This window comes from Pollicipes pollicipes, unplaced genomic scaffold, assembly GCF_011947565.3.
Source record: "Pollicipes pollicipes isolate AB1234 unplaced genomic scaffold, Ppol_2.1 Scaffold_7262;HRSCAF=8765_pilon_pilon_pilon, whole genome shotgun sequence".
NCBI lineage: Eukaryota > Metazoa > Arthropoda > Thecostraca > Pollicipedomorpha > Pollicipedidae > Pollicipes > Pollicipes pollicipes.
Window position 1 is genome coordinate 9,645,341 of NW_023597055.1, and position 26,612 is coordinate 9,671,952.

The 26,612-nt window shown below is 51.8% G+C and overlaps 1 protein-coding gene across 1 annotated transcript in view; it reads left to right on the top strand.

Annotated features, from left to right (window-relative positions):
* Positions 1 to 18,437, top strand: part of LOC119113403 (alpha-(1,3)-fucosyltransferase C) — a 50,999-nt gene extending 32,562 nt beyond the window's left edge. Inside the window, exons 2-6 of the mRNA XM_037237724.1 lie at positions 264 to 433; positions 5,245 to 5,367; positions 14,786 to 14,997; positions 16,556 to 16,742; positions 17,258 to 18,437. Of these exons, the coding sequence (XP_037093619.1) occupies positions 272 to 433; positions 5,245 to 5,367; positions 14,786 to 14,997; positions 16,556 to 16,742; positions 17,258 to 17,761 (1,188 nt within the window). The 5' untranslated portion in view covers positions 264 to 271 and the 3' untranslated portion in view covers positions 17,762 to 18,437. The remainder of the gene's footprint in view (positions 1 to 263; positions 434 to 5,244; positions 5,368 to 14,785; positions 14,998 to 16,555; positions 16,743 to 17,257) is intronic.
* Positions 18,438 to 26,612: the final 8,175 nt, after the last annotated feature.

Here is a 26,612-nt window from a genome sequence, read left to right on the forward strand (position 1 = left end):
CGCAGATGAAGAGACCTGTGTTGGCCTGGCCTAACAAGTGAGACCTGACCTAGCTCAAAAGGCTCCGTCGACTCGTGTTGACCTGCTCCGATGAGGGATCCTGCTAGCCCATGTTGACCTGACCTGACCTACATAACGGAGTGTGTCGACACATGAACACCTAAGCCGTCTAGATCAGGCCCTTCTGATTCATTTTGACCTGGCCTGACCTGGACGGCGGCCGCCGCGTGCCCATGATGACCTGAGTCTCCGTGACCCCGCAGATCGGCGGATGACGGCGAACGGAACAGCATGGCGGCGCGTGCTGGTCCGCCGCCGCCAGGTGCTCCCACTGCTCGGCCTGATGACGCTGGCGGCCTTCTTCATCGTCGGCGACGTGCGGTGGCTGCTCCAATCCGCCGCCATGGGAGGCTGGAACCGCTTCCACGAGAAGGTACGGCCGGCGCCAGAGTGCCGCAGCTCGTCCGGCGCGGAGCGGCGGCCCGGGAAGGGGGAGGAGGCGCCAGGGAGGAGAGAGGGAGCGATGGGGGGGGAGGGAGGGAGGGAGCGGCAGGGAGGAGAGAGAGGGCAGCAGAGAGGAGAGAGGGAGCAGCAGAGAGGAGGTGGAGAGTGATAGGCAGGAGAGAGGTAGCGATAGGGGGAAAAGAGAGAGAGCGGTAGGGAGGAGAGAGGGGGAGAGAGAAAGCGACAGACAGGACGGAGGGAATGGAAGAGAGGGGAGACGGAGCGACAGGGAGGAGGGACGGAGCGAGAGGGAGGAGAGAGGGAGCGGCAGGAAGAAGGGAGGGAGCGGCAGGGAGGAGACAGGGAGTTGCAGAGAGGAGGAAAGAAGCGGCAGGAAGGAGGGAGAGGGCCATAGGGGGAGGGAGGGAGCGGTGGGGAGGAGGGAGGGAGTAGTAGGGAGGAGGGAGGTAGTGGTGGGAAGGAAGGAGGGAGCGGTTTGGGAGGGGGAGGGAGCGGTGGGGAGGAGGGAGGGGAGGCGGGGAGGAATGAGCGGCAGGGGGAGAGAGGAGGCGACAGGGAGGATGGAGAGAGCGGCAGGAAGGAGGGAGAAAGCGACAGGGAGGAGAGATGATGCGGCAAGGAGGAGAGAAGGAGCGACAGGGAGGAGGGAAGAAGCGATAGGGAGCGGGGCAGACCCAAAGTTTCGTTAAGGGAGCAGGGGAAGATCCAGGGCTTCGTCAAGGGAGCGGTAGCAGATTCAGGGTTTCATCAAGGGAGCCATAGCATTGTGGGCCCGCCTGGAATTTGGGGCCCCCCCAAAAAAATCATCGGATTTCCGCCATTCAATTTTAGGAGTATTGTTCACTTTCTTTCAGACGGCAACCATCTTTCTATTAGCAGTTCTAGGAGACAAGGCATGGTTTGAATGTATGCAGCCGTGGAGCGCGTTCATATTCTCCAGGTCGCGGTGGCCCCCTCATTTGAAGGCAAAGTATCTCTGATGTGATATGTCAAAATTAGTTAAAGTTGGTCACTTAACACCATCGAAACCAAGTACGACACTTGATGCGAAGGTCGGTTGCGGTTATCCGGTTTCTGGCGGCTAGCCGCCTTATCGATGTTGTAAGTAGGTGATGGCTTATCACATCATCTAATATAATGCATAATCACGACATGATGGCTAATAATGGCTAGTGCAGCATATATTAGCATTCAACCTGTGTTTAGAATGAGATGCACAAGCAAAATGAGTGTCACAAGGTCAACAACCAAGAGAAACAAAACATGCGACGTTGCTGGCACATAAAATTACCTTCGGCAGTAGCGTGCCAAAGTTAGTGGGAGCACATGTGGTGGCTGCCGTGGGCAGCTCAGGCGCCGATAAAAATCGCCGTGTCGTGGGTCCCGGAAATGAAGGCCCCGATAATAGCATGGGACCCGCCGAGCGAATGCAAAACATAGCAAATAAAATAAATTAAGGGCAACGTGAAAAGCCTTTTAGCGATCAGAGTGACCCAGCAAGTGGACATGTAGGGTTCCCGGCAACGGCGGAATCTCCCGGACTGCGTAATATATCTTGATTACAGGCTGCAAACACCAACCTCTAAGCAACAAATAATTGATACCGTCTGCTCATGAGTCCTTGTTTTTGCTTGCAGCCGTTCCTGATCACCTGCAGGCCAAAATACTTCCATTTTTATGCATTTTGTGTACAATCGCTCCCGGGTGGCCGGCTGAATATCCTTCGCTCGGGTGGGGGTCAATTTGACCCCTGACATATCAAAAAACAAGATAGATAGGGACGTCAAACTCACCGGGTCGATTGACCTGTGCGTGAACTCACTTGTGTCACCGTTTGAGCTTCCTAAGTCATGGCCTTGCGCTCAAATAAGGTCAAGCAAGGTCAGACTTCAGATTGGTGTCTCAAGTACGCCAAGACCTCGTCATGCAACCGCCGTGATGCTACATACCTGTTCTAAGCAAAAGGTCAAGAAGGTCAGTTACTTCGTTTGACCTTTATACGGCCATGGTGACCAATATCTACAAACTTACTCCTATTTTACCACTTGAACAGCGTCAGAGATTACGCTTAGCGGTATGTTCCTAAAAACAAAATGTTGACCGGGGTCGGTTTAGGTCAGTGCCTTACTTTGACCTTAAAAAGTCAATGGAGCATGTTTGCTGCGGTCCACGCTATTTATAAATTCGAAAAAAAATAAAGAAACTCCCCAAATAACAAGCTCATGTGAAAAAAACAGGTTAATCTTGACGTTGTTCTAGCTTTCATGCCTGAGCCAAGGGCAGTGGAATTGGTTGTTATTCTAGATTCCATTGTTTTATTGCCTACGAAACTATTTCATATATGTATGGCTTCGTCTAACACTCCGTTGTTGCATCATTGAACGATTCCCTAGAAATGCCCTTCGCTGACAGCCATAGCCTGACTTTGACCTGCCATAGGGTCATAAAAATATCTATTCAATGCTTTACATTTAAGCAAAGTCTGGCGTGGATACGCCGCGCCGTTCAGAAATGATCCTGGAGAGCCTTCGGTGCAGTCAACTTGAACCCACATCCGAGCACATGTTATAAAATTCGTTCTTTGGGCCGCGTATGGGCCCCTTCAGAACCTGCGGACCCCTTCGAAGCCGAAGGAGATGGACCGTGTCCACCTTTGGATCCACTGCTGGCAGGAATGAAGTGGCAGGAAAGACGAGGACGTGGCATGGAGGAGGGATGAAGTGGCAGGAGGAGGGATGAAGTGGCGGGGAAGGGGAGGGAGTGGCAGGAAAGAGGGATGACGTGGCAGGGAGGAGGAGAGTGTGGCAGGGAGGAGGGATGAGGTGGCAGGGAGGGGGAGGGTGTGGCGAAGAACATGGAGGAAGCGACAAGGAGTAGGGAAAAGTGGTGCAAGAGGGTGCAAGGAGCCACTGCCACGAGACTGCGCCGGAATCCCTCTACACCACCCAGTCCAGGGTGGAGCAGTGCGTTAATCGGCGGAGGTGGGAGGCAACAGAAGAGGAGAATTTAGAGAAGGGTGGAAAGATGGGTACGAAAGGAAAATACGAGCATCAGCCAACGCAGTTGTTGTTCTCTCTCTCTCTCTCTCTCTCTCTCTCCTCTCTCTCTCCTATCTCTCTCTCCTCTCTCTCTCTCTCTCTCTCTCTCATCTCTACTCTCCTCCCTTCTCCTCCTCTCTCTCTCTCTCTCTCTCTCTCTCTCTCCTCTCTCTCTCTCTCTCTCCTCTCTCTCTCTCTCTCTCTCTCTCTCTCCTCTCCTCTCTCTCTCTCTCTCTCTCTCTCTCTCTCTCTCTCTCTCTCTCTCTCCTCTCTCTCTCTCTCTCTCTCTCTCTCTCTCTCTCTCTCTCTCTCTCTCTCTCTCTCTCCTCTCTCTCTCTCTCTCTCTCTCTCTCTCTCTCTCTCTCTCTCTCTCTCTCTCTCTCTCTCTCTCTCTCTCTATCTCTCTCTCTCTCTCTCTCTCTCTCTCTCTCTCTCTCTCTCTCTCTCCTCTTCTCTCTCTCTCTCTCTCTCTCTCTCTCTCTCTCTCTCTCAAGCCGCAGCGCGGTTTTTCGCTCTGGAACAGCAAATGCAGACGAAACCGCAGCGCGGCTGCTGAAGCTCACTCCCGATAAGCTCCCGGCAGTGCTGCGCAGCCAGCTGGACGACCGTGGGGGATGGGTCGCGGAGCGAGACCCACATTGATTGCCTACTGCCTCGCTCTGTGCCCTCACGGGCGCTCCCTGCCTGAGGGACCGCGCGGTCACAACGGCGCGTGTAATCGAGGCGGTTTATTTGCAGGTGTTGATTGGCCGGGCTGGAGACCTTCGCCTCCAGCTCGGCCAGGCTCGTCGGATTAGGTCCAGCACATATTGGACAACTGAAATCGATGAGCGATTTTCGGCGCCGGAATTGCCCGCAGAATCCGTTAGACCGCAGCGTAGTCTGCGTCTGACCCAGACGCGGTTGGTCCGTGATCGGAGTTGAGTCTCGGAATCCGCAGACAGGTTATCGCACTGCCATTGATGCAATTGCTGGTGTGAGAATCGTGGCCATTATTTAAGGGAGTGTTCCACATTTGCATGGGTTTTGAACTGAACTAGCTATCTTGAAGATCATTCAGTGCAGTTCGCAGAGCTGCCCTTTTAAAGACCTAAGCTTCTCTAATTTCTGGGCTACACGTCCACGGCGGTGTGCAGACTAATTCGGGGAGACTATTTCCAGGTAACCTAGGTATCCATTACGTCATAATAACGTCATTGAAATGCTGCCATGTCATTAGCCATGCGGTAATCAAGGCCAAGAAAAATATAATTGGGGAGTTTTTCATATCTGGCTTTCGTGAGCACGATTTCCGGATATAATGACCGCGAATTGGCTCTCAGTCGATGTCGTGCGAGGTACGGTAGCGTGATCAGACAATGACGCATAGAGGAAAATATTTGCTAAACAGAGGAATTGTGATTTCTAACACAACATTTTTCACATAAAAGTGTACCAGTACGTAAAAGTGAGCTCATTTCATCATCTGATACTTGCTTCGATACCTTCAAATGTGGAACGTTCCCTCTCATGACCTCTAGATGCACAGACGTCTACAAATTCTCAACAATTTCGATCAACTCAGCATGCGGAGAATCAACCTGTTACAAATTGCAATATCGTCACCACTCCGCAGACATTATAGTGTTTTTTTTCCAGCTTGCTGAAGCTATATGAAGCTTTTCCGTGCTGCTGACCCGCCGTGGCGGGTGTGTTTATATGCCGGATGCATCATTCTCTATTGTTGCGTCCCTGCTTGCAGTTCATGCCGGCGCCAGAGCTTCACGTCACCGAGAAGGACAAGGTCATCGTTTACTGGACGCCATTCTTCGGTAACCTTGAGTACAACGTAGGCTACGGCCGAGCACCCTTCGAAAACTGTCCGGTGAGTGCTACTCCTGCCTCGGGCAACCCTGCTGAAGCTCCCACGTGAGTGTCACTCCTGCCCGGGGTAGCCCTTCTGAAGCTCCCACGTGAGTGTCACTCCTGCCTCGGGCAGCCCTCCTGAAGCTCCCACGTGAGTGTCACTCCTGCCCCGGGCAGCCCTCCTGAAGTTCGCACGTGAGTGTCACTCCTGCCGGGGCAGCCCTCCTGAAGCTCCCACGTGAGTGTCACTCCTGCCCCGGGCAACCCTCCTGAAGTTCGCACGTGAGTGTCACTCCTGCCCCGTGTAGCCCTCCTAAAGCTCGCACGTGAGTGTCACTCCTGCCGGGGCAGCCCTCCTGAAGTTCGCACGTGAGTGTCACTCCTGCCGGGGCAGCCCTGCTGAAGCTCGCACGTGAGTGTCACTCCTGCCCCGGGCAGCCCTCCTGAAGCTCGCACGTGAGTGTCACTCCTGCCGGGGCAGCCCTCCTGAAGCTCCCACGTGAGTGTCCTCTGGCTCTGACAGCACGTCATGCGCTGTCTGGTGAGCGCAGGTTCCACCGAGGGGGACATTTGGAAACTCAGGAAAAGATCAGATCAGAGAGAAGTCAGTGACTGCTGGCTGCTGGCTGCGTGTCAATTAGTGTCTGGTGAATGACTGCTAACCACCAACGGCACGCGATTAAGTGCCTGGTGAGTAACTGCTGACTACCGGCGTCACGTCATTAAGTGCCTGGTGAGTGACCGCCGACCATCGGGGGCACGTCAGTAAGTGCCAGGTGAGTGACTGCTGACCACCGACAGCACGTCATTAAGTGCCTGGTGAGTGATTGCTGACCACCGGCGCCACGTCATTAAGTGTCTGGTGAGTGACTGCTGACCACCGACGCCACGTCATTAAGGTCTGGTGAGTGACTGCTGACCACCGGCGCCACGTCATAAGTGCCTGGGAGTGACTGCGGACCACCGGGCCACGTCAGTAAGTGCCAGGTGAGTGACTGCTGACCACCGACAGCACGCCATTAAGTGCCTGGTGAGTGATTGCTGACCACCGGCGCCACGTCATTAAGTGCCTGGTGAGTGACTGCTGACCACCGGCGCCACGTCATTAAGTGTCTGGTGAGTGACTGCTGACCACCGGCGCCACGTCATTAAGTGTCTGGTGAGTGACTGCGACCACCGGGCACGTCATTAAGTGTCTGGTGAGTGACTGCTGACCACCGGCGCCACGTCATTAAGTGTCTGGTGAGTGACCGCCGACTACCGGGGGCACGTCATTAAGTGTCAGGTGAGTGACTGCTGACCACCGGCGCCACGTCAATAAGTGCCTGGTGAGTGACCGCCGACCACCGGGGGCACGTCATTAAGTGCCTGGTGAGTGACTGCTGACCACCGGCGCCACGTCATTAAGTGTCTGGTGAGTGACTGCTGACCACCGGCGCCACGTCATTAAGTGTCTGGTGAGTGACTGCTGACCACCGGGCCACGTCAAAGTGCCTGGTGAGTGACTGCTGACCACCGGGCCACGTCATTAAGTGCCTGGTGAGTGACCGCCGACACCGGGCCACGTCATTAAGTGTCAGGTGAGTGACCGCCGACCAGGGCACGTCATTAAGTGCCTGGTGAGTGACCGCCGACCACCGGGGGCACGTCATAAAGTGCCAGGTGAGTGACCGCCGACGACCGGGGCACGTCATTAAGCGTCTTGTGGGGACCGCTCACGGAGAAAGCCGCTCGCACAGGCCTCCAGCGAGCTCCTTTAGCACGCATCCCGGAATAAAACGTGTCCTGAGACGTTTGAAGGCACGTGGGTTGATAAAAATTATTGGAACGGCCAAACGAACCAACCGTATTTGTAACATCGAAATTGGCAAAGACCCCACACACGAGGCTTCTAGCTGGCCATGGAGCCAGGTCACCGGAGGAGCTCCAGCATTGTGGAAGGGCCAATGTGTGGTCACGGGGTCTGAAATAGTCGAGGTCCTCCAACATAGTCAGGATCAATAGATTGACAAGAAGGGTGACAGAGGTGGAGGAGAGGGGTTCAATGTATTGCGTGCAATATGTGTACAACGGCTTCATTTCGTGCCAGTCGATAACTGGCCCTACGGTGATGCACGGAAGGGACTGGCTTTAAAAGAGAGCTCCCTCCTCCTCTCCCCCTCTTTTGGCACGCTTTTGCACCCCTGGTCCGCGGGTGGTATAGAACTTCTAGGGCTTCTTGGTATGTTGTGGGCTGAAATGTTCAAGGCGTTCTGGGGCAGCCAAGATATCCACAAGCAGAATAGACGACCTCTAGTAGACCATGGACCTCGAAATGGGCTTGCTGTGCCGGGTTGAAACGGACATGGTTTGTCAGATTCAGGTTATGGGGTCCCAAAACTGCTGCGAGTCACGCACGGTGTTGGCTATCAGATTCTCTTGTAGGCGCCACGCGATATTTCAGGCTAATTTGAGTGGCAAGGCATGTTGCTGTGACTTCATTCGCTTGTAGAATGGAATATTTTAAGACATCATGGAACATTTTAGAATGGAATGGAACATTTAGAGTAGAATGGAACATTTTAAGACATAAGACATAAGGCAAAGACATCATACAGACTTAGCGCCACCATAACAAGCTGTGCAATTTTATGAAATGTTCAAGTAAAATTTCTACGAAAACGAAAATTGAGCAAATTATGTCCAGGATCTCCATGTAAATTTGACATACCTTGCTGACTTCAGTTTTTAATCATGCGGCGTGTGTGGTTGACGTAATGTGTTGAACTGGAATTTTTTACACAGGCTTATATACAAGTACAGATATTGGAAGTGATGAAAAAGCAAGCAGGACAAAACCTTAATGAGACATATTTAAAAACTGATGACAATCGCAGTGGGTGTGAAACGTATTGTACGTAAAAGCCGCTGCTATTTCGGTCATAAATTGCATGTCCTTCAGGTTCAAAAAGGCAAACTCTGCCTCATCACCCAGACCTGTTTCTATTTCGACCACTTGCGCATCCATACATCAGTAACCGCGGACTGTATTGACAGATGAGCGAGGATTAAGGCAATGAAAGGCATGACGGTAATATTTGTGAGGTATGGTCAAGCATAAAAAAGAAAACTTAAATGCCACTCACCTTCACAGTAGCATCCCAGCGCAGTACGCAGCTGCGTTTATATCAGTATTCATCTGATTGCTCAATGAAATCCTGCCAAACTTTGAGAATTTAGATTGTTATTAATGAGCTTCTCATTGAGAAACTTACTTTAAGTTGTTCACTTTGTGCAGTCTGGTTTACTGGTTTATTAAATCTGCCATGGGTTATCCGTCACTGGGCCCTTGCCAGAAAATCATATAAAATTATTCATAACGGTATCGTGTTTGGCAGCTCGCCGAGATCTTTTCATGGTTGTAAAACTTAGGGAATAAGAAAACAAACATTTTGCTTGTTAAGTATTTTGACGAGCAAAAGCCCGCCAAGTCTGGGCCACGACCCGGCCAAAAGTCCGCGGGTTCATGGGGGGGGGGGGGGGGCAGATGGCGGGTTACCGGGCTGAAAAGTTGGGTCTCTTATACCGACCCAGACAGAGATTCAGTGGAATAACCTTGCAAACGCCGCGTCTAAACATGCAGTGGTTATCAGGGACGCAGCTAAGGGAGGGATCCCGGGACCAGCCCCCCCCCCCCCCTAAGACCCCGGATTCGTCGTTTTTCCCCATTGAGGGCTCCCTACAGCAGGCTCAAAATTGGCGTGGTGCGTCTCACTGAGCTCAGGGCCCCTCCCTTAAGAAAATCCCGCTTGCGCCCCTGTGGCAATGTCGGGCGCAGTGCACACGGTTGTTGTCGCTGACTGCCGGTCACTCATACTCAGTCCTTCCCAGATTTGCACGTCAGAAATGGCTACGGCGCTGGGATGCCATAGACGTAAACCAGCGTAGGGCACTACTGGTAATGGTCACTAGGTAAATGTAGCTAGGTATGGCTATATGTTAGGTATAAACGCGCTGGCTTTGGGCAGCCGCCTCCTCCCCCACGTCTGTCCATGGAATCGACAGTTGTTGCCAGGTGTAAGTGTACCGCTCGGCAAAGCACGTGACATGAGACCGTTCACTGCTGCTAAACGTGTGTTTATGTCGGCGTGGCTGACTGTACTAGGCAACTCGTCGTCTTCAGCTCAGCCGTGTGGTGAATGCGCAGCCGTTCTTGCTCGGTGTTCCTGGCCGGTGAACACGAACCTCGCCAGTTGTCATGGTTGTGGGGACGGTTGAGGTTGTTTCGCCATTCTAGCTCGTCCGGCATCGCCGCTGGCCAGATGACGCGTACAGACCGCATGTGCTGCGACGGCCCACATGACTATGGTCAGACAGCGCCATCGCGGCAGGCTCTAGTGGAAATGCATGTGCGCTGCTTAATGCTTCGTCAGTATCCCATCCCATGTCATGCCATTCAGCAGAAAAAGGCATTATGTCGCCAATCCGCTGACCAAGAATTAGCGAAGCTGAATCTTTCGACAGGGGCCTAGCGTTCCTGCTCACCTAGCGAGAACCGCTCACGAAGCAATTAGCTTCCGCTATGTGTGGCTGCGGTAGTTCTACGTCCGCTAACATTATTTCCCCAGCACCGTACATAAAGGCCACGGATCAAAAACGTGTGTAAGCCATAAAATTATTATTAACGAACGTTGCCTGTCACGCTGCTGGTTGACCACGCGTCATTGCAAGGCAAGATCGGTCTACGCAGCAGTAGCTGAGTAGAATTTTGTGATGTTGCAGCTCAGTTCAGTACCATGAAGTGCACAAGCACGGCACCTGGAGCCATGATGGCACTGGACCAACAGTCTCCGAGAAAACATGCGGCGTAAATGCGCACAAATCGGCTATATTTATCACTCATCAACACATTATTAAATGACGGAATTCATGAAGCGCCTATTGTACAACCAAAGCTCTGACCAAAACTAAACTGATCCTGTAAAAGTAAGCGGTCAAATGCTGTCGCTTGCTTCCGCTATCTTTTTTAAGGTTTATCGCTTATCGTTACAGTAAGTTGGCGTGTTGCTAAGCATAGTAGTTAAACAGATCGTAAGGCTATCGATCGTACGCCTTGCCCGCCACTGACAATCTGTGCTATTGGCGACTTCCGAGAATGAGCGGGGGTCTGCCGTTCGCCGGCTTCGCGTGCCGTCTGGACAGCACGTGAGCCACTTAAACACGCGGTGCGAGCTGCAGGCTCGCGGACCAGGGCGAGCTCAACCTGGCACGTTGTCATGACGCGGCGTTTCTGCGCCACCGACGCGATAAAGGTGACCTCACGGCTCGGTTTCGCCAGCAGAACGGATGACGGAGTGTGTGCTGCCGTTACGCCGACAAAGGGCTGGACTAGACATAAGCACTTTCGCGAGAACTGGGCGCCGGGCCGAACGGTGAAGAGCTGGTGAATGGTGAAACGAAACACTGAAAACGGTGAAAGCGGTGAAAGAGCTGGGCTGATTTAGCACGCTCAGTGGGGGCGGGGGGGGGGGGGGCTCTGAAAATTGCAAGCGGTGGAGAGGGGGATGGGGATCTCGCCCCTTTCCCTGTCATTTCGACAATCGTAGGATGTAGAGTAACACAACTTGCGGGTTAGGTGGGTGTTATGTGAAGCTATGTGCTGTCACATCACTAACTTCCAGCGGAAGGCTAGCGACTCTAGGGGCAATATGTCTAACATCAAATGAGGTCACTTCATTTGACGTGACTTAGTTTATCATCATTGTTATCCGCATTGATGGTGCTTGAATGTGTGGAAAAAAGACCAGGCTTTATTGTTGACTTCACATGCGACACAGTCAAATTGTTCCATGTACCGCATAACCTCAGGGCGCTTGTAAGTCAACACGCTATGATGCGTACAATGAAATGTGCATCCTGAAGGGAAAACCGCAAGTTTTCACGAATTTTGCAAATAGGCGCTAATTGTTGACAACTTACATTGAAGTTGCTGGAATTCCACCCGAATTGACTTCGGTGACCCAGCATGAGCTTAGCATGGCATCTTATAGAAAAACAATTTAAAGGTCACCTGTATTGCCAGGAGCATTCCCTTACTGATTTGCCCCCCCCCCCCCACGGTCCTCTACTACACGCGTTAAGCAGTACATGCATCGAAGCTAACACCACAACAATGCCAGCGGTGACCGCTGAAGCAGCCGGTCGAGACTGAGTAGGGAGCTCGACTAGGTGGGGCTTTCCGTGTCGGACACACCGTCTCCACCACGGCGGGCTGCCCTCTGCAAAGCAGTAGGCCACTTGGCAACGGGCCAAGGCGGATCTGACCTGACACGGCACGGTCATGATGCAGCACGTCTGTGTTTCCGTGCTGATGGCATGATGATGGTGAATTTGCGGCCCACTTTCACCGGTAGCCAGCTGTTAACTTGAAACCTCACTTATTCAGGCCTTGCATACGTGACATGACTGGAAATATTATTTACCTGCGTCATAGTAGATGTTAATCACACCGTGTCTAAACAACCTTCTTTAATCGAACGAAAGGTTATGGGTTAACACGCGCCTGAGTGACCGGTTGGATACCCTTCGCTCGGGTGGGGTCAATATGATCCCCCTGAGATCGCAGGAACAAAGGGAGCCAGAGACACCAAATGCACAGGGTGTCTTGACCTGCACCTTAACTCACCTAGGTCAAAGTTTAAGGTTCCCAGGTCCTGACCTTCTGGTCAAACAAGGTCAAACAACGCCAAATTTCAGGTTGGTCTTTAAAGTGTCCTTATAACCTAGATAACTGTTCTAAGCAAAAGGCCACATGCTCATCTAAGCTCGGTGACGTTGTTTGACCTTTTGAAAGTCATAATGACCAAAATCATGCAAGACCGCTTTGAGTTTCGCTTTTGGATAAGCAACAAATACTACTCTAGGCAGTATATTCCTGAAAAATGCTGACCTGGGTCATTCTAGGTCAGTGATCTATTCTGACCTTTAAGAAATCTATGGAGGATGTATAATGCGGTTCCTGTCATCGATAAATTCAAAATAAGCACCAGGAACTATCTTCCTTCAGCAAGCGCTAGAGTAACAAAAAGGCTGGTTTTGACCCTGGTCTGACATTCATACCTGACCTTAGGTCGATGCAAGTTGCCCATTCAATTTTTCTGTTGCCTAAGAAAGTATCTCAGAGATGTATGGCTCCGTCTAACACTCTGTTGTTGGATCAGATTGAACGATTTGCTAGAAATTGCCTTTGCTGAAGCCATGGCCTGATTTTGATCTGCTTTGGGTTGGCGACCTTATAAGGTACATCTACATATCTTATGGCAGACGATCCGCTACTCAATTGTCACAGCTACGCAAAATTTGGCGCGGCCACGCTACGCCGTTCGGAAACCATTTTGGAAAAACTTTCGAGGGGGGAGTTAATTTGCCCCCCCACCTGACCGCGTCTTAATTGCTATCCTTTCTTTAGCTTTGACCAGACAATGATATACACGACAGATCCAGGCAAATTTTAAAAATGTAAACAACAGCTCAAGAAAAAAGCCGCATGCCATGTAACATGTCCATTCCTCTGATGCAACGAAAGTGAAATAGATGACCGGTTTTACACTTCAGCCATGGACAAATAATGCAAAACTTTGATGTACATGTGCTTTTGTCAAGAGCTTGTGTCATTGGTTTGCGGCTGAAACATAAAACCAGTAATGTATTTTACGTTTGTTGCCTCAGAGGGACTGTATATTACATTGGATGTGACTTTTTAGGTTTTTTTTAATGCATGCCTGCACCTGTTCTTCGCATCATTGTCTGACCAAGGCTGTATGGAGATACCAATGATCCTGAAAGCTCCCGTTCAATAAAAACAAGGCGATTGAAATTCACTTGGAATTGACTTCTGCTATTGTTTTGATAACGGCATGTTGCCGAAATACCAACCCATCGATATCTCCATTCTCCTGATTTTTCTCTGAGGAATAAGGCTATTACTACTGTCTTATCCTTGGGAAAAATGTTCCTCGCAAATGCACTAAACAACTTACGTAGTTGAAATGTTATCTTATTGTACTTAACTACAGGACTGTAGCTGGAATGCAAAGCCACCACACAACAACCTATTACATAAAAGGTATAACGTGACACTCTATACAGCGTGTCATCGGAGCCTTAAGCCGTCCACTTGCAGTCCCTCGGGAGAACACTCAAGACCGCAGGCATGCCGACACTATCTGCCGACACTTTCCGACACGGACACGCCGATACTATCTGCCGACACTATCCGACATGGACCTGCCGACATTACTTACCGACACTACCCGACAGAGACTTGCAGACACTATATGCCGACACCATTGAACACAGACCCGCCGCCACTACCTACCGACACTATCCGACACAGACCTGCCGACACTATCCGCCGACACTATCTGACACGGACCTGACGACGCTTTCTGCCGACACTATCTGACACAGACCTGGCGACTTTTTCTGCCGACACTATCTGCCGACACTATCTGCCGACACCATTCGACCTGCCGACACCATCGCGTGCTTGCTGAGCCGGGCCGCATCCTGTTGGCGGCGCCCTCCTCTTGTGCTCGCGAACCCCCAGCAACGCAGGATCGCCAGTCCCGGCCGGGGCACGCTCGATCGATAGCCCGCGGGGTCGGGCAGCGCCGACGCCGCCTCGCGTCGCCCGAGTCAACAACATCGAGCAGGACGCCGTCCAGTGGGGCCGCCCGCCCGGCGCCTGGACGACACTGCGTCGTGTAATTTTGTCGGGTGTCTGAAGGAGGTGCGATTGACGAATGGGTCTGGTTGTGATGCACTGTGTTGGTGCATCTTCACAGGACGGCCCCCGCGTCTTTTGTCTCAGCGTTTTGATCTGCCATTGCCCGCTGATTGCAATTGCATCAGCGGGTTATTGTAATCAATCAATGCAGTTGCAATCAGTGATTGTGTGGATTGCAATCAGTGAAATTGGAGATACGTGTGGAGGCACGGGTGACAAATGATTGGCCCTAACCGTGTTTTGGGGATGTTCCCCTTGTTTGCTCCGTTTATTTCAAACAAAAAAAATTAATGTTCCAAAAAGTAAGGCCAGATCAAAGCTGCCGATTTTAGGGGCCACTTCCCACCTCTGCTGCCCGGTATGGTAAACTTAGATCGCTCCACGTGTCCCGCTGGATGGTTTTGTCACTACCTGACGCCGCGTGCCGACAACCAGGGTCACGTTACCCATTGACCCACTACATATCTACCTGAGTTTGCTACCTATGACGTCACAAGTCCCCGCGTCACACACGATTGACTACGCTACAACCAGCAGGCACTGCTGTGACCCACTGACCCGTGACGTTACAGGTTGCAACTTGTGGACGGCGTTCGGCATTGGGGAATGCGCGCCAGGTGTCGACGCTAGATGGCTCTGGCATCGTCTGACGCCGCGTGCCCGTCGACAGGTGTCGGACTGCGTCACGACCAATCAGCGCTCGTACCTGGAGCGCGCCTCGGCCGTCGTGTTTCACCCGATGGAGTTCAGCGACCTCGACCTGCCCTCCTGGCGCCATCCGGACCAGCTCTGGGTGTTCTTCATGCTGGAGAGCCCGCCGCATACGACCGCCAAGTTCACGGAGGCCACGCGGCACTTGTTCAACCTCACTGTGACCTACAGGTGCGGGCGACGCAGTCATTAGCCGTTTGATTCCGCAGATGTGCGTGGAGGGAGGGGGGGGGTTGTCATCGTGGGCATGAGTGTGTTTTAACTTTTTTCGTCGAGGAGGGTGGTTTGCTGACGTTCTTCGGAATGTACGAGAATGAAAACGTTCACCAAAAAACCAAGAACTGCGATGTCGAGCGTTGGCTTTATTGCAAAATTTGTAGAATGTATGTTTCTCCGACATAAACCTGGTAACAATTTTGGATCAATTTTCCTGGCAGGTGCCAGGCGCAATGACATTGCCATTGCTAAAATAAGTAAAGCATTTTTATTTCCCAGACCTGAGTTTTTATCCAACAGCATAGCTTTTTAAAAGTGGTGTGGGTCTTTTGTAAAATATAAAAATGACCTTAAACCGTCCCGCCCCTATTCTTCCTTAAAGGCTCAAACGTTTGACTGGTCATTTCCCACGTAGATACTCCGTTTCGGCCACCTAATGGCCTAAAATTTACTGACGTTGGTTCATGAACGAAATACTTCTTCGAAGAAGAAAAGTTCTGAACATAAGTTAACATGAAAAAGGATTTATGGAATCGACGAGTGCCCACGTTTCAGAAAAGGTGCCCGTGTGCGTGTTACTGAGAGGCACGGGAGCTGGAGAACAGGGATGGGGGATTGCAAAATTGCTATCGACCCCACCGCTCGGGAAGACTTCCATGGCTTCTAGCTGTACCTTCCGACCGTTCCGCGGTACAGAGAAGATTGAACCCCGCGATGTGAAGGTTAGACGTGTTGTGAAGCACACAACACGTCTACAACACGTACGTGTCGTACACAACACATTCGGTATTGTAGGTTTTGATAGTAGACACATCTCTACGGTTTTGAAAGGTACGCTTTGCTGCACAATCGTCATGATCTTCCACGTGCGTTTCAGGTCCCGTCTGGATTTAAGTAAATATTTGCATGGTGTTGCAAGGCTCAGTATTAAAAGGCTTCCGTCACTACATTTATTCATTGCCAATTGCCACATGCCGTATTTGCAGGCTGAACACTAATATGGCTACTCTCCTGTGCTAGCTCACGCGACTTTTGTGTTGGCGCGTGATATCCCCGGCGAGCTGCTCTGTCTGGGTCAAAATATGTTCGGGAGGGATCAGGCAGTTCTTTTTCCAAAAGTCGCTCATTTCCACGTGACGCCGAAGACGCAATGCTAGCTCAGTCAAAATTTGGGGACCGTGTTATCTCCTTCCTCTCCTGTGGTGAACTTCCGATACCAGTGCTAGTGATGGTGGAAGTAATCGCACCACGCCATGGCACCACACGTTTCACCATCCTGAAGACTGGACCCTGAAAGCCCAGGGGACCATCGTCTAATCCGCATTGGCCCCGCCCAACCTAACGGCGAAGGTCGTATCGCTCCGGCGCGCGCCCGTATCCGGCGCGGATGAAGATGCGATGCATCCACATCCTCGCCGGATGTGGATGCATCGCCTCCGCATCCGCATCCGGTGCGGAAGCGACGCATCCGCATCGCATCCGATGCGGCAGCAGCTGACGCGTCGCCCCACAGGCGGGACTCGGACATACGCCAGCCGTACTTCGTGGTGGAGCGACTGCCGGAGAGCGAGCGGCGGCCGGCCCAGGTCGCCACCGGCCGGCCCACGCCGCCCTGGGCCGCGCTCGCGCGGAGGAAGGGCCGCCTGCCGTGGGTGGTCTCCCACTGCAGGACGCCCGGCAAGCGCGAGGAGTTTGTCGAGGTTGGTGCGTCTGAAATCGCGAGGCGTTGGCAAAGTGCTGTGGATGTGACTTGCTTCAGTGCGTTTTTATTTTGTTTGGGCGTTTTCCCTCTATGCGCAAGATCATCATGCTCGAACGTTTAAAGGAATGAATCTTAGCTCAACTCGGTCAAAATCAAGAGCGCAAGCTGTCCCAATCTTCCTCCTTGCTATTGTCGCGCTGGTTACCGTGACGCGTTTGCAGTATGCTCCAAGTTTACAGAGCAGGTTTTCGGAAACCTCACAATTCCGCTCGACACCGGACGAACATGGCCGTCGGCACTCGTCCAGCGTTCAGCATGAAAACCGATGTTGCGAGACCTGGACGGTATACAGGCAACGTTCTGCGTTGTAACGTTGTGACGCTCGTTGTACGTCCAACGTTGTAATGCTCCAGCGACTGCGAGCTCCGGGTGTCTCCACTCCCTCGACCGTCTGTCGCCGCCCACACCCTGCCGCCTCCCTCGCGACTAATGATCCCCCCCTTCCGCGCTCAGGAGCTGCGCAGCTACATCGCGGTGGACGTGTTCGGGCGCTGTGGCCCGCTGAAGTGTTCCCCGCCTGGCGGACTCTTCACCCTGCCCGATCCGCGCACTTGCTACCGCCACCTGGCCGAAAACTACCACTTCTACCTCTCGCTCGAGAACTCGCGCTGCCGCGACTACATCACCGAGAAGTTCTTCCTGGCGCTCAACAGCAGCCTCGTGCCGGTCGTGTACGGCGCGCGGCGCGAAGACTACGCCGCCGTCGCACCGCCGCACTCGTTCATCCACGTGGACGACTTCGAGAGCGCGCGAGAGCTGGCCAGCTACCTGCGCTACTTGACGGCGCACCCGGCGGCGCTGGACGCGTACACGGCCTGGCGCGGAGAGTACCGTGTGCGGGGAGCGGTCCACGACAGCTGGTGCAAACTCTGTGAGCGGCTGCACGACGCCAGCGCGCCGCGCAGCACCCACCCCGACATCAACGCGTGGTGGAATGGCCCGGACACCTGCTGGTAACCTGCGGGTGTCCCGGCCGCCTGCTGCTGCCTGCCTCGGCGGGCATGTGTTTGGCACCGGCACCCCATGGGAATCAGAAACCAGTCCGGACATGTGCTAGCACTGACGTCTGCTGGCCGCCTCGTGGCAGTGTGGATGTATACCGGCGATGCTTAATGTCGCGCTTGATGTGAGCGTGCCTCGCGCAGCACGTGGACATGGAGCGCGCCTGTCTCTGACGTTAATCCGGACGTGAGCGCGAGAACTCCTGACGTCAGGGATCGCGCGGGCTGGGAGTTCTTCAGCGGGTCGGCTCAACTCCTCTGAGTTGCGCAGCTGACCGGGTGAACCCCATCCTCACCGTCGAGCTTCGTGACTGAGGTGAACCATGAGCTTAGCCCCACCGTCAAGCTACGCGACTGGAGTGAGCCCCGAACTTTGCTCCGCCACGGGCTCCGTGACTGAAGTGAACCCCGAACTTTGCTCCGCCATCAGGCTCCGTGACTGAAGTGAACCCCGAACTTTGCTCCGCCATCAGGCTCCGTGACTGGAGTGAACCCCGAACTTTGCTCCGCCATCAGGCTCCGTGACTGGAGCCCAAAAGCGCAGAGAACGAGGCGAGCCTCCAGGGCATTTGGAACTTCCACATGGCGTCACAGTGGCTGAGAAGGCGCCGGAGAGGATGGCCAAGTCACGTAGTCCGGACGGTGGGCGTTGGGCGTGTTGACAGGTAGTCTCCGTCGTGGCTAATAACTGCAAAGCGTTCATGGCCGCATGTAACGAGATTGTTTTATGCCTTGTGCAGGGCCTCTGCTGGTTGTGAGCTGTTGCCTTTTCAGATCGCTGTAGGTAGCAAACAGGTGTGCTACGGTGTTCTAGACGGTGGTACGACATTCAGGACGCCCGGAAGTCCTTTGACACCGCGCTGCATGCGGCAGAATAGCGTAGATGTGACCTCACGAACACGAGACGTGTCTAGTACATTCCATTTCTTACGACTGAGTTCCGGTAATCTTACCGGTGGTATGAGATTCTTTCATTAGGTGGTTTCTTACGCAAATTGATTTTCGTGCATATTTCCGTATTATGATATGTAACGCACCCGAACTTTTAAAGGATGTCACGATAGAGGCATTTCACAGCCATTTTTTTCTGGATTTCCGCAACCTGTGGAACCTATTCAGCATTCTGGCTTGTCAACACCCCCGGCTCTCCGGACAATCTCCCGCCTGACAACGGCTCTTAGGATAATCCCCCTCTTGACTCCAGCTGTCCAGCTTTCCGGAAAATCGAAAACCTGACACCAGCTTTCCGGGCAATCTACCGTCTGACACCAGCTCTCCGGATAATCTCCTGTCTGACATCAGCTTTCTCCGATGTTCCCCTCCTAGTCACCTCCCTCATCATCAACATCGGTCAGCCCAGGGTTGTCTCGTTATCCCAGCCGACATTCCGCGTGTCTCAGCTGTGCTACCGCGCCAGCGAGGAGACATCAGGCTGACCTGGCTGATTGAGACTGATTGAGACAAGGTCAGGACGTCGATGCGAATGTTTCTACCTCATGCGCTCCGGATCCTAAGCACTTTGACAAACTCCTTCCGTCCTGGCTGTTTCACGAGCGGTGCCCACCTTTCACCGCATCGTGGACAGCAGAGTCGGCTTTCGTCGATGTAGACGGAAATTCAGCGCGCTTTGCGTTGGTGACCGACTCTCGTGAGGACACGGCGAACAGCTGTTCGAGCCGACAAGGATGCCCAGTTTTTTGTTGTGACTGTCGAGCCAGTGTCGCTGTTGCCTTAATAGACAGGCCAGAGTTGCTACTGCTTTACGTTGCCGAGGACCACACTGAGATGCGGGGCGTAGTTTCACAAGATGAGTTGGGGTTGGGGGCTGGGCAGTGAGAAATAACGCAGCATACCCCCAAAATTCGCCCACAGCCGGGTTTCTTCCCCGGATTCGGCCCACTTCTTTGTCAAAGTTGGGGAAGCCGGAGCCCCGGTCCCGGAGGCTAACGCCCCCTTCCCCAACTGAATAGGAAACTACACCTCTGCTGAAATGTGCCGTGCGTCTGTGAAGAGACTCTGGTTACTGTTGTTGGAACAAATGCTTATTTTCACGCATGTTCAGTATTTCTGTAGCTTTGTACCATGATAGATTTATAACTGAACGGTTAGATGTTGATAACTGTTGTGGTTTTAGTATATGTCGTGCTTGTAAGCTCGTAACGTGTGTGTCGATGATTTTAGTATATGTTGTAGTTGCAAGCTCGTAACGTACGCGTCCTGTGTTTGTGCCTGCATGTATGTGTCTTTGTGTGTGTACGTGTTCTCAGAAAGGCTTATTCCTGCCTCTTATCCCTCGCTGGCCTTCCAGTCTGGACATTGCGACGCGTAGTACCCATGTCATCGCGTGCTTCAATTTGTGATTGCAAGTCATTTTGAGGAGATATAGAAATGACGTATGGTCCACGACCTCTCGCTGAAACGCAACGCTTTGTCGATCGCCATATCTATCCCACCAATCTCTGCGCGTGACTTTTGTTAGTGGGGCCCTTTGAATGACTCGACTAGAGAAGCTGCTAGTCGAGCGGGGGATGCCATCTAAGCCAGGTCGTTCCCCGGTCCTGTGACTATAATTTCAACTGAGATATGATCGACCTTATACAAGGTTCAGCATGCAGGATATGACGTCATTAGGCTCAGGTATATAGTTGTTACGTTTTTTGGCACACATGATCGTGCCACTCTAAAGGGAATCATACACTCGATTTATGGTGCATAAATCTGATCATGTACTAGTAGATACGACTTACAAATAAACAAAGATATGTACTCATACTGCAGAGGTACTTTCCAGTTCCGACAAGGCCTTGGCTCAAAATGGCGCGCATAAAAGTATTCCAATATGAGTTTTAACGGAAATAGCAGCGCTGTCTGCAACCGTACTGGTTTGCAATTGGCCCAAATTGCAAAAACCTTATCGTCAAGAATGGCACAAAGACGCTAACCCCTCTTGAGCTTGTTTTAACCAAAGTTTAAACGCGGCCTCCACCCGCCCGATGGCTTTCGTCGGTGACGGTGCCGTCCGCAATGTCAACTCAGCTGCAAGAGTATTTGTTCTTAGTCGCAGGGCCGAATCAAGGGTTTTGCCCGCAAACCACCAGGTGTCGCTCGTGGGGCGTGCAAACCACCAACTGTCGCTCGTGGGGCGCGCAAACGACGCCAGCGCGGCGACGGAAACGTGCCGATAAGCTCAACGAGCCGTTGGATTTTGTTCCCCTTGGAGCGTAGCCACGAAAACTGACTGTCTTTTTTAATTTTGGGAGCACGTCAGCAGCGACGCAGGCCTGCCAAACGTTTCCGCGGACTTGATTGCCGCCATCAGCGACCTCGAGGCTAGCTTCAAATTTCACTTCATGGAATGATCCCCTTGAACCGCTACCGGTTGAGCACATGCCAGTCCCGAAGAGTACAGTGCGAGCTGTCGTCATTCAGGGTGCATCATGACCCTGGTCGTGAGAGAAGCCTCCAGAAATATGGCTTGGGTTGGCGATCAGATTCCCAAACAACTATTTTAACTGCCTCCAGCGGCTTTAGTGACTTTCTGGTGAATGGGGACTGAGGTCATTTGGGGACTTCTGTTGGGGACTGTTGGGGATTCCTGGATTCCAGGATTCCTGTTGGGGACTGAGGTCATTCAGAAACCATCCAGTGTCATGAACTAAGTATTCGGTCATCGCGATTCAAGTTATGTGGTATTAAGTCGCAACGGTGAGGACGCAACCGTACGAAACTCTCCTCCGATGATATCATCCCTGCGTTATAAGGAATTCAAGATATATATATATATATATATATATATATATATATATATATATATATATATATAAATTAAAGGTGCAGAAGGAAATGTGTTTAGAAGAAGAGGGTACAAATTTAAAATTCGATAGCCAGTGGTTCGCCCGGCCTATCCCGCCCCTGCTGCAACCAGAAACCGGAGATGATTGACAATTGCATCCGCGCCTTAAACAGCTCAGCTTTTTGTTTCGTGCATGTGCGAAAGACGGTGCGAGCCAGTTGCTAAGTGTACTCAAGTGGTGCATGTGACGCCTGTGACAGAAACATTATTTTTAGAAAACGGTGTGGTCTGAATGCAATACACGCCGATACTCGAACGCTTCACTGTCTTTTTTTCTAAGCGATCTGAGATGGCGTCCTTCGGCGTCGATGAGGTCGAGATGTCCGTAAGTTCCGAGTGTGCCGCGGGATGAACTGAACGTTGGCTCCATCCGCCCGCGGAAGACATCCCGGATGCCGGAGCACGAGACTGTCAAATAAACGTGACACATTCGTGTTTAGAAGGCTTGGTGATGCGGAACCGATCACGGGCCAGGGAACATATGAGGCCATTCTGAAACAGTCAACGATACTCGGAATGGACGGACGGTTGCAATACAACCGCCTCTAAACAGCGCAAGAGCCTCACGACTGTTTGTTGGTTGAGACGATGAAGAGCCCTTTTCTTGTTTGCTTCTGGCGCCTTACGCGCCAGTTACCTCTCCTGATAGAGGGGCAAAGCGAACACAATGGAGGCCCCAAATGTCATGCGTGCCACGGAATCGAAAAAGAAATTGCAACTAGATAATAGAAAGTGGTGTGATTTGAAGTACCGGCATGTTGGGTTAAAGAGTCACCAGCTCAGTATGTAAGTCATAGATGTCATAGATGGTGTCTTTAAAAATGATCGGAGGGGAAGGAAAAATGAATTTGTATCACACTCGTATGAGACCAAGAAAAACAAAGGTACCGAAATAAATATAGTGACTCAGAGTTGTTTGGTCAAAGTTTTTAACAAACTAACGTGAATGAAAATCTGCGAAAATGGGTACTCAAACTGTGATATTCAGACTGGGGATGCGCGAAAACCTTGCATCTGGCACACAGCTGAAGATTGTGATGCATTTTGTAAACAAACCTAACCTGATACATGCAAGCGGCTGGAGTCGCTCAGTCTCTTGGGCTTGGAGGTACCTGGTGCCCTTGCTCTGTGCATACATAGGCGTTACTCAGATGTAGGTGAGACAGGGTATGGTCATAGGTGTCCAGGTTCTGCGTAGCCTTGTTTATACTTGATGGTTTCAAGTGAGCTCGGTTTTGGATGACACCTCAAAACCTTTGAAAGGGAAATATGGGTTTGGTAAGAATAGTAAGCCAATATCAGGTAGGAGTGAAAAATTCCCACCAGATGTAGGGAAAAGGAGTGAAGAATTGCTCCTCGTAGGGTGTTGCTTCACACCCAAAGTCAACTCTAAGACACTGACAGATACTTTAATGACTGCTGCAACTGATCGGGCCTCCCCTGGTGGTAACGCCCTCACCGCCAGAAGTTACCACCTAACCTGGTGGTAACTCCAAGCTTGGGCGGAGTTTATGGCAAGATAGACCAAATTTGCCATATTTGTAGCCATGAGTGATGGCCTTACTCATGACAGCGAAAGCTCCCCTTGGATTTTGCCCCAGTTGTACGCGACACCGCTCGAGGTCCTCCGTTAAAGACGCCGAAAATGAAAAAGAACGTGCATTTTGGAGCGCAGAACACTCTTTCCCGGTTGTTTGTTTCAACTCTGTCAAGGCTGCCCCCCCCCCCCCACCAAAAAAAGGCAACCTCGCACCCAGAATTCGGATTTTTAATGCCGCTCATGAACTGTAAGCAGCATCAACGCGGTTCTAAACAGATGATCATCAGCAAAGTGCACGATACCATGGGCACCTTCCTTAGGATACGATAGAACTCGCACGATAACAGAAAGAACGACGCCCTCAGAAGCAAACATAGCACCCCGGCCTTCACACCTGCCCAGCGGCACTGCATTTGTCACGCGACATCTATTATTGACCCGAAGGGAAGTGGTAATCTTGTGACTGGGTACAGCTTTTATTGGATAGCCTGTTATTGCGCTGTGAGCCCCGTTACATGTCCGCCCCCCCCCCCTGCCTCCCATGTGTCAATTCTGTCCACTCTCCCCTAAGCACCACATGCTTTCACCAGATACTCTTGCTTCCTCCACCCGCCCGAGCCCCATGGATTGCTGAATTTTTTCTCAAAGGTACGTATTTGCCGGTTTATACGGCCCAAAGTTTGTTTACGAAGTCGCGGCACCCGTGCATTCATGGCATCCCTCACTCTGCAGAAAGCCGCACCGCACGTGCGCGAGCCCGCCTGGTGACCGCATAAAAAGTTGACTGGGAAAAATCTAATGGATTAAGTCGAACGCAAAAGTGGAGCGACAAAAAGTCGACAGGAATAAAGGTCGAAACGAAAACAAATCGAGGGACAAAAAGTCGAAAGAGAAAAACGTTGATCGGGGTGGATGCCGAATCGGAAAAATCAAATAACGAGGCGACAGGGATAAAGTCAAATTGGAAGAATCGAAGGACAAAAGGTTGACTGGGACAAATTGGAAGAAACTTTAGTTGGGAAAATTCGAGTTAAAAGTCCTAAAGACTTAAAGGTGTAGATTAAAGTCACAAGTGATTAGTCAAAACAGAAAAGTGAAAAAAGAAAAGTGTAGAAGGACAAAAGCCAGCAGAAAATATACGTGGCTTTACCGAGTGCTTATGACACATTAATAAGCATAAGCACATAAGCATAAGCACACCCTGAGGAACCGAGTGCTTACAATATGTATGCTATATTGCGTCGTTTCACCGTACCTCCTGATACATCGAAGGTCGGTAGCTCGGCATAGGACCTCTGAACTCATATTGTCGAACACATTGGTGTAGATTGTGAGACGAATCGGGGAAAAACCATTTGTTGATGTTTTGAAAGCGGGTTGCGTCATTTTCCCCTGCTTGACCCCTCCCCCCTTGTCCCTCCCTCAGCTCATTGTGGGAAACTAGGCCCATTGGCCGGATGACCAGAAGCTGAATATTAGAGAACGGTATTAGAGGCACTATATTTATTATTTTATAACGGCAAGGGCTTTGCAGATGTTAAAAAACACCCACACAATGCTGATGTTTTTAGGGTTTCACAACGCACACGCAGCCTCACTGCCGACACAGTCACACAACAGACACCGTCTGCTGTCCTGCGGCCACCCGTGCGAACACTGCTCCCCTCCCTCTCCCCAACGCAAAACCCGTGGGATACCATGGCTGCGCGCCGCCGCCCAGCCGACGGGAGCTAAGTGGGACGGTAGTAATAGCCTTATTCCTCCAAGAAAAACCAGGAGAGTGGACATATAGATGGGCTGATATTTCGGAAACATGCATTTATCGAAACAATAGCGGAAGTGAATAGCCCGAATTAAGTTCTCGGAATTAATTTCTGCTATTGTTTCCATGAAGGCATGTTGCCTAAATACCAACCCTTCCATATCTCCATTCTCATCGTTTTGCTTCGGGGGATAAGGCTTATACTACTGTCTTACCGATGTGAATAGTACTCGCAAATGCGCTGAAGAACTTACGTAACTGAGAGCCAGGTGATGCTACGTAACAGTTTAGACCTTCATTTTGGCGTCGTATTCAGGCCCTTAGTTAGCAGATTTCCTCTGGCCCCGTCCGGCCCGTTCGATAGTATCATGTTCCATCCAGCCTCATCTGATCTCGTCCTGTTCCGTTCGGTTCCGCCCGGTTTTGTCTGGTTACGTCTGGTTACGTCCGGTCCCTCCTGATCCCGTCTGGTGCCGCCTGATTTGGTCTCGATGACCTGATAACGTCCTGATGGCTTTTCTCTTTTAATCCCTTTGACTGCCAGTATTTTTTACATGTCCAAGTTGACCTTAAACCCCGTCGATGTTCGTCCTTTGACCATTCCGTTTTAGCCTTTATTGCTGTCAGCTTTGTTATCCTTTGACTATTCTCCCATTCCACTGCCATCCCCTAAGACCTTTCGTCCTTTTTGTCCTTTTTTGTTCCGATTCTATTTTTATCCGTACGAACTTGTTGTCCGTCGACTATTTCCCATTCGAATTTTATCCCTTTCAACTTTCTGTTTCTGACATTTCGTGTTCACCTTCCGAATTTTTGTAGTCAGCATTTTTCCCTCGACTCGTTCCTCTCGACCATTTGTCGGGGGCCCGGCCCGCCCCACCACCGCCCCAGCGCCGGCGAGCCGGCCGACTGGTCGCGGGGGCCATGCTCCAGACGCCGCCGCGTCGCCTAGCAACGGCCCGTAACGGATCGATGCAGAGGGGACGCGGCCATGCGTCACAGCTATCGACGAATGCTCCCAGGGACGGCTGGCGTTCTTGACTAGAGCCGGTCACGTGGCGTGGGCACGTGACCCTGTTGCCGCGTTTCGGACGGTGTCACGTGGTTAACGCCGGCGGGAGATGACTCGGTGGGGAGCCAGCCACCGGCCTCTGGTTATCACGCGGGCTGATCCGCCGACAGTCTGGCTTGCGCTTGCCAGAACGGGACGCTGTATGCGCGTACGAAGGTCAGTTGGTGAAACCGGGTTGTCAAGCTGCGCAACGATGGAAATTCGGCGAAAAGGCAGCCTTCAAACCTACACCATATGGTGAAGCCGTTGGCAAGAGGCCATGGCCACTCGCGATAAGCCTCCAATAACTCGCAGCATTCACAGCAGCACACGTGTATTCCGTGGAAAACAGTCCAGTTCGAGTTTTGAGCCAACCAGTGCGGCAATTCCTTACCGGTATCCATCGAACTGGGTGCGTCGGTGTTTTTCCGTAATTTGATCACGGAATTCGTGCACGGGCCATCTATCGCCCACTTACAAGCAACGTCATGGAGTCATGCGCGCAGAAACATGCCCACAGACATATGTGTAGCAGCAGGACACGAAATCGTTGAAGTCTGAAATACGCCAGAGGGGATGACTAAGCGCGGGAAAGCAGCTC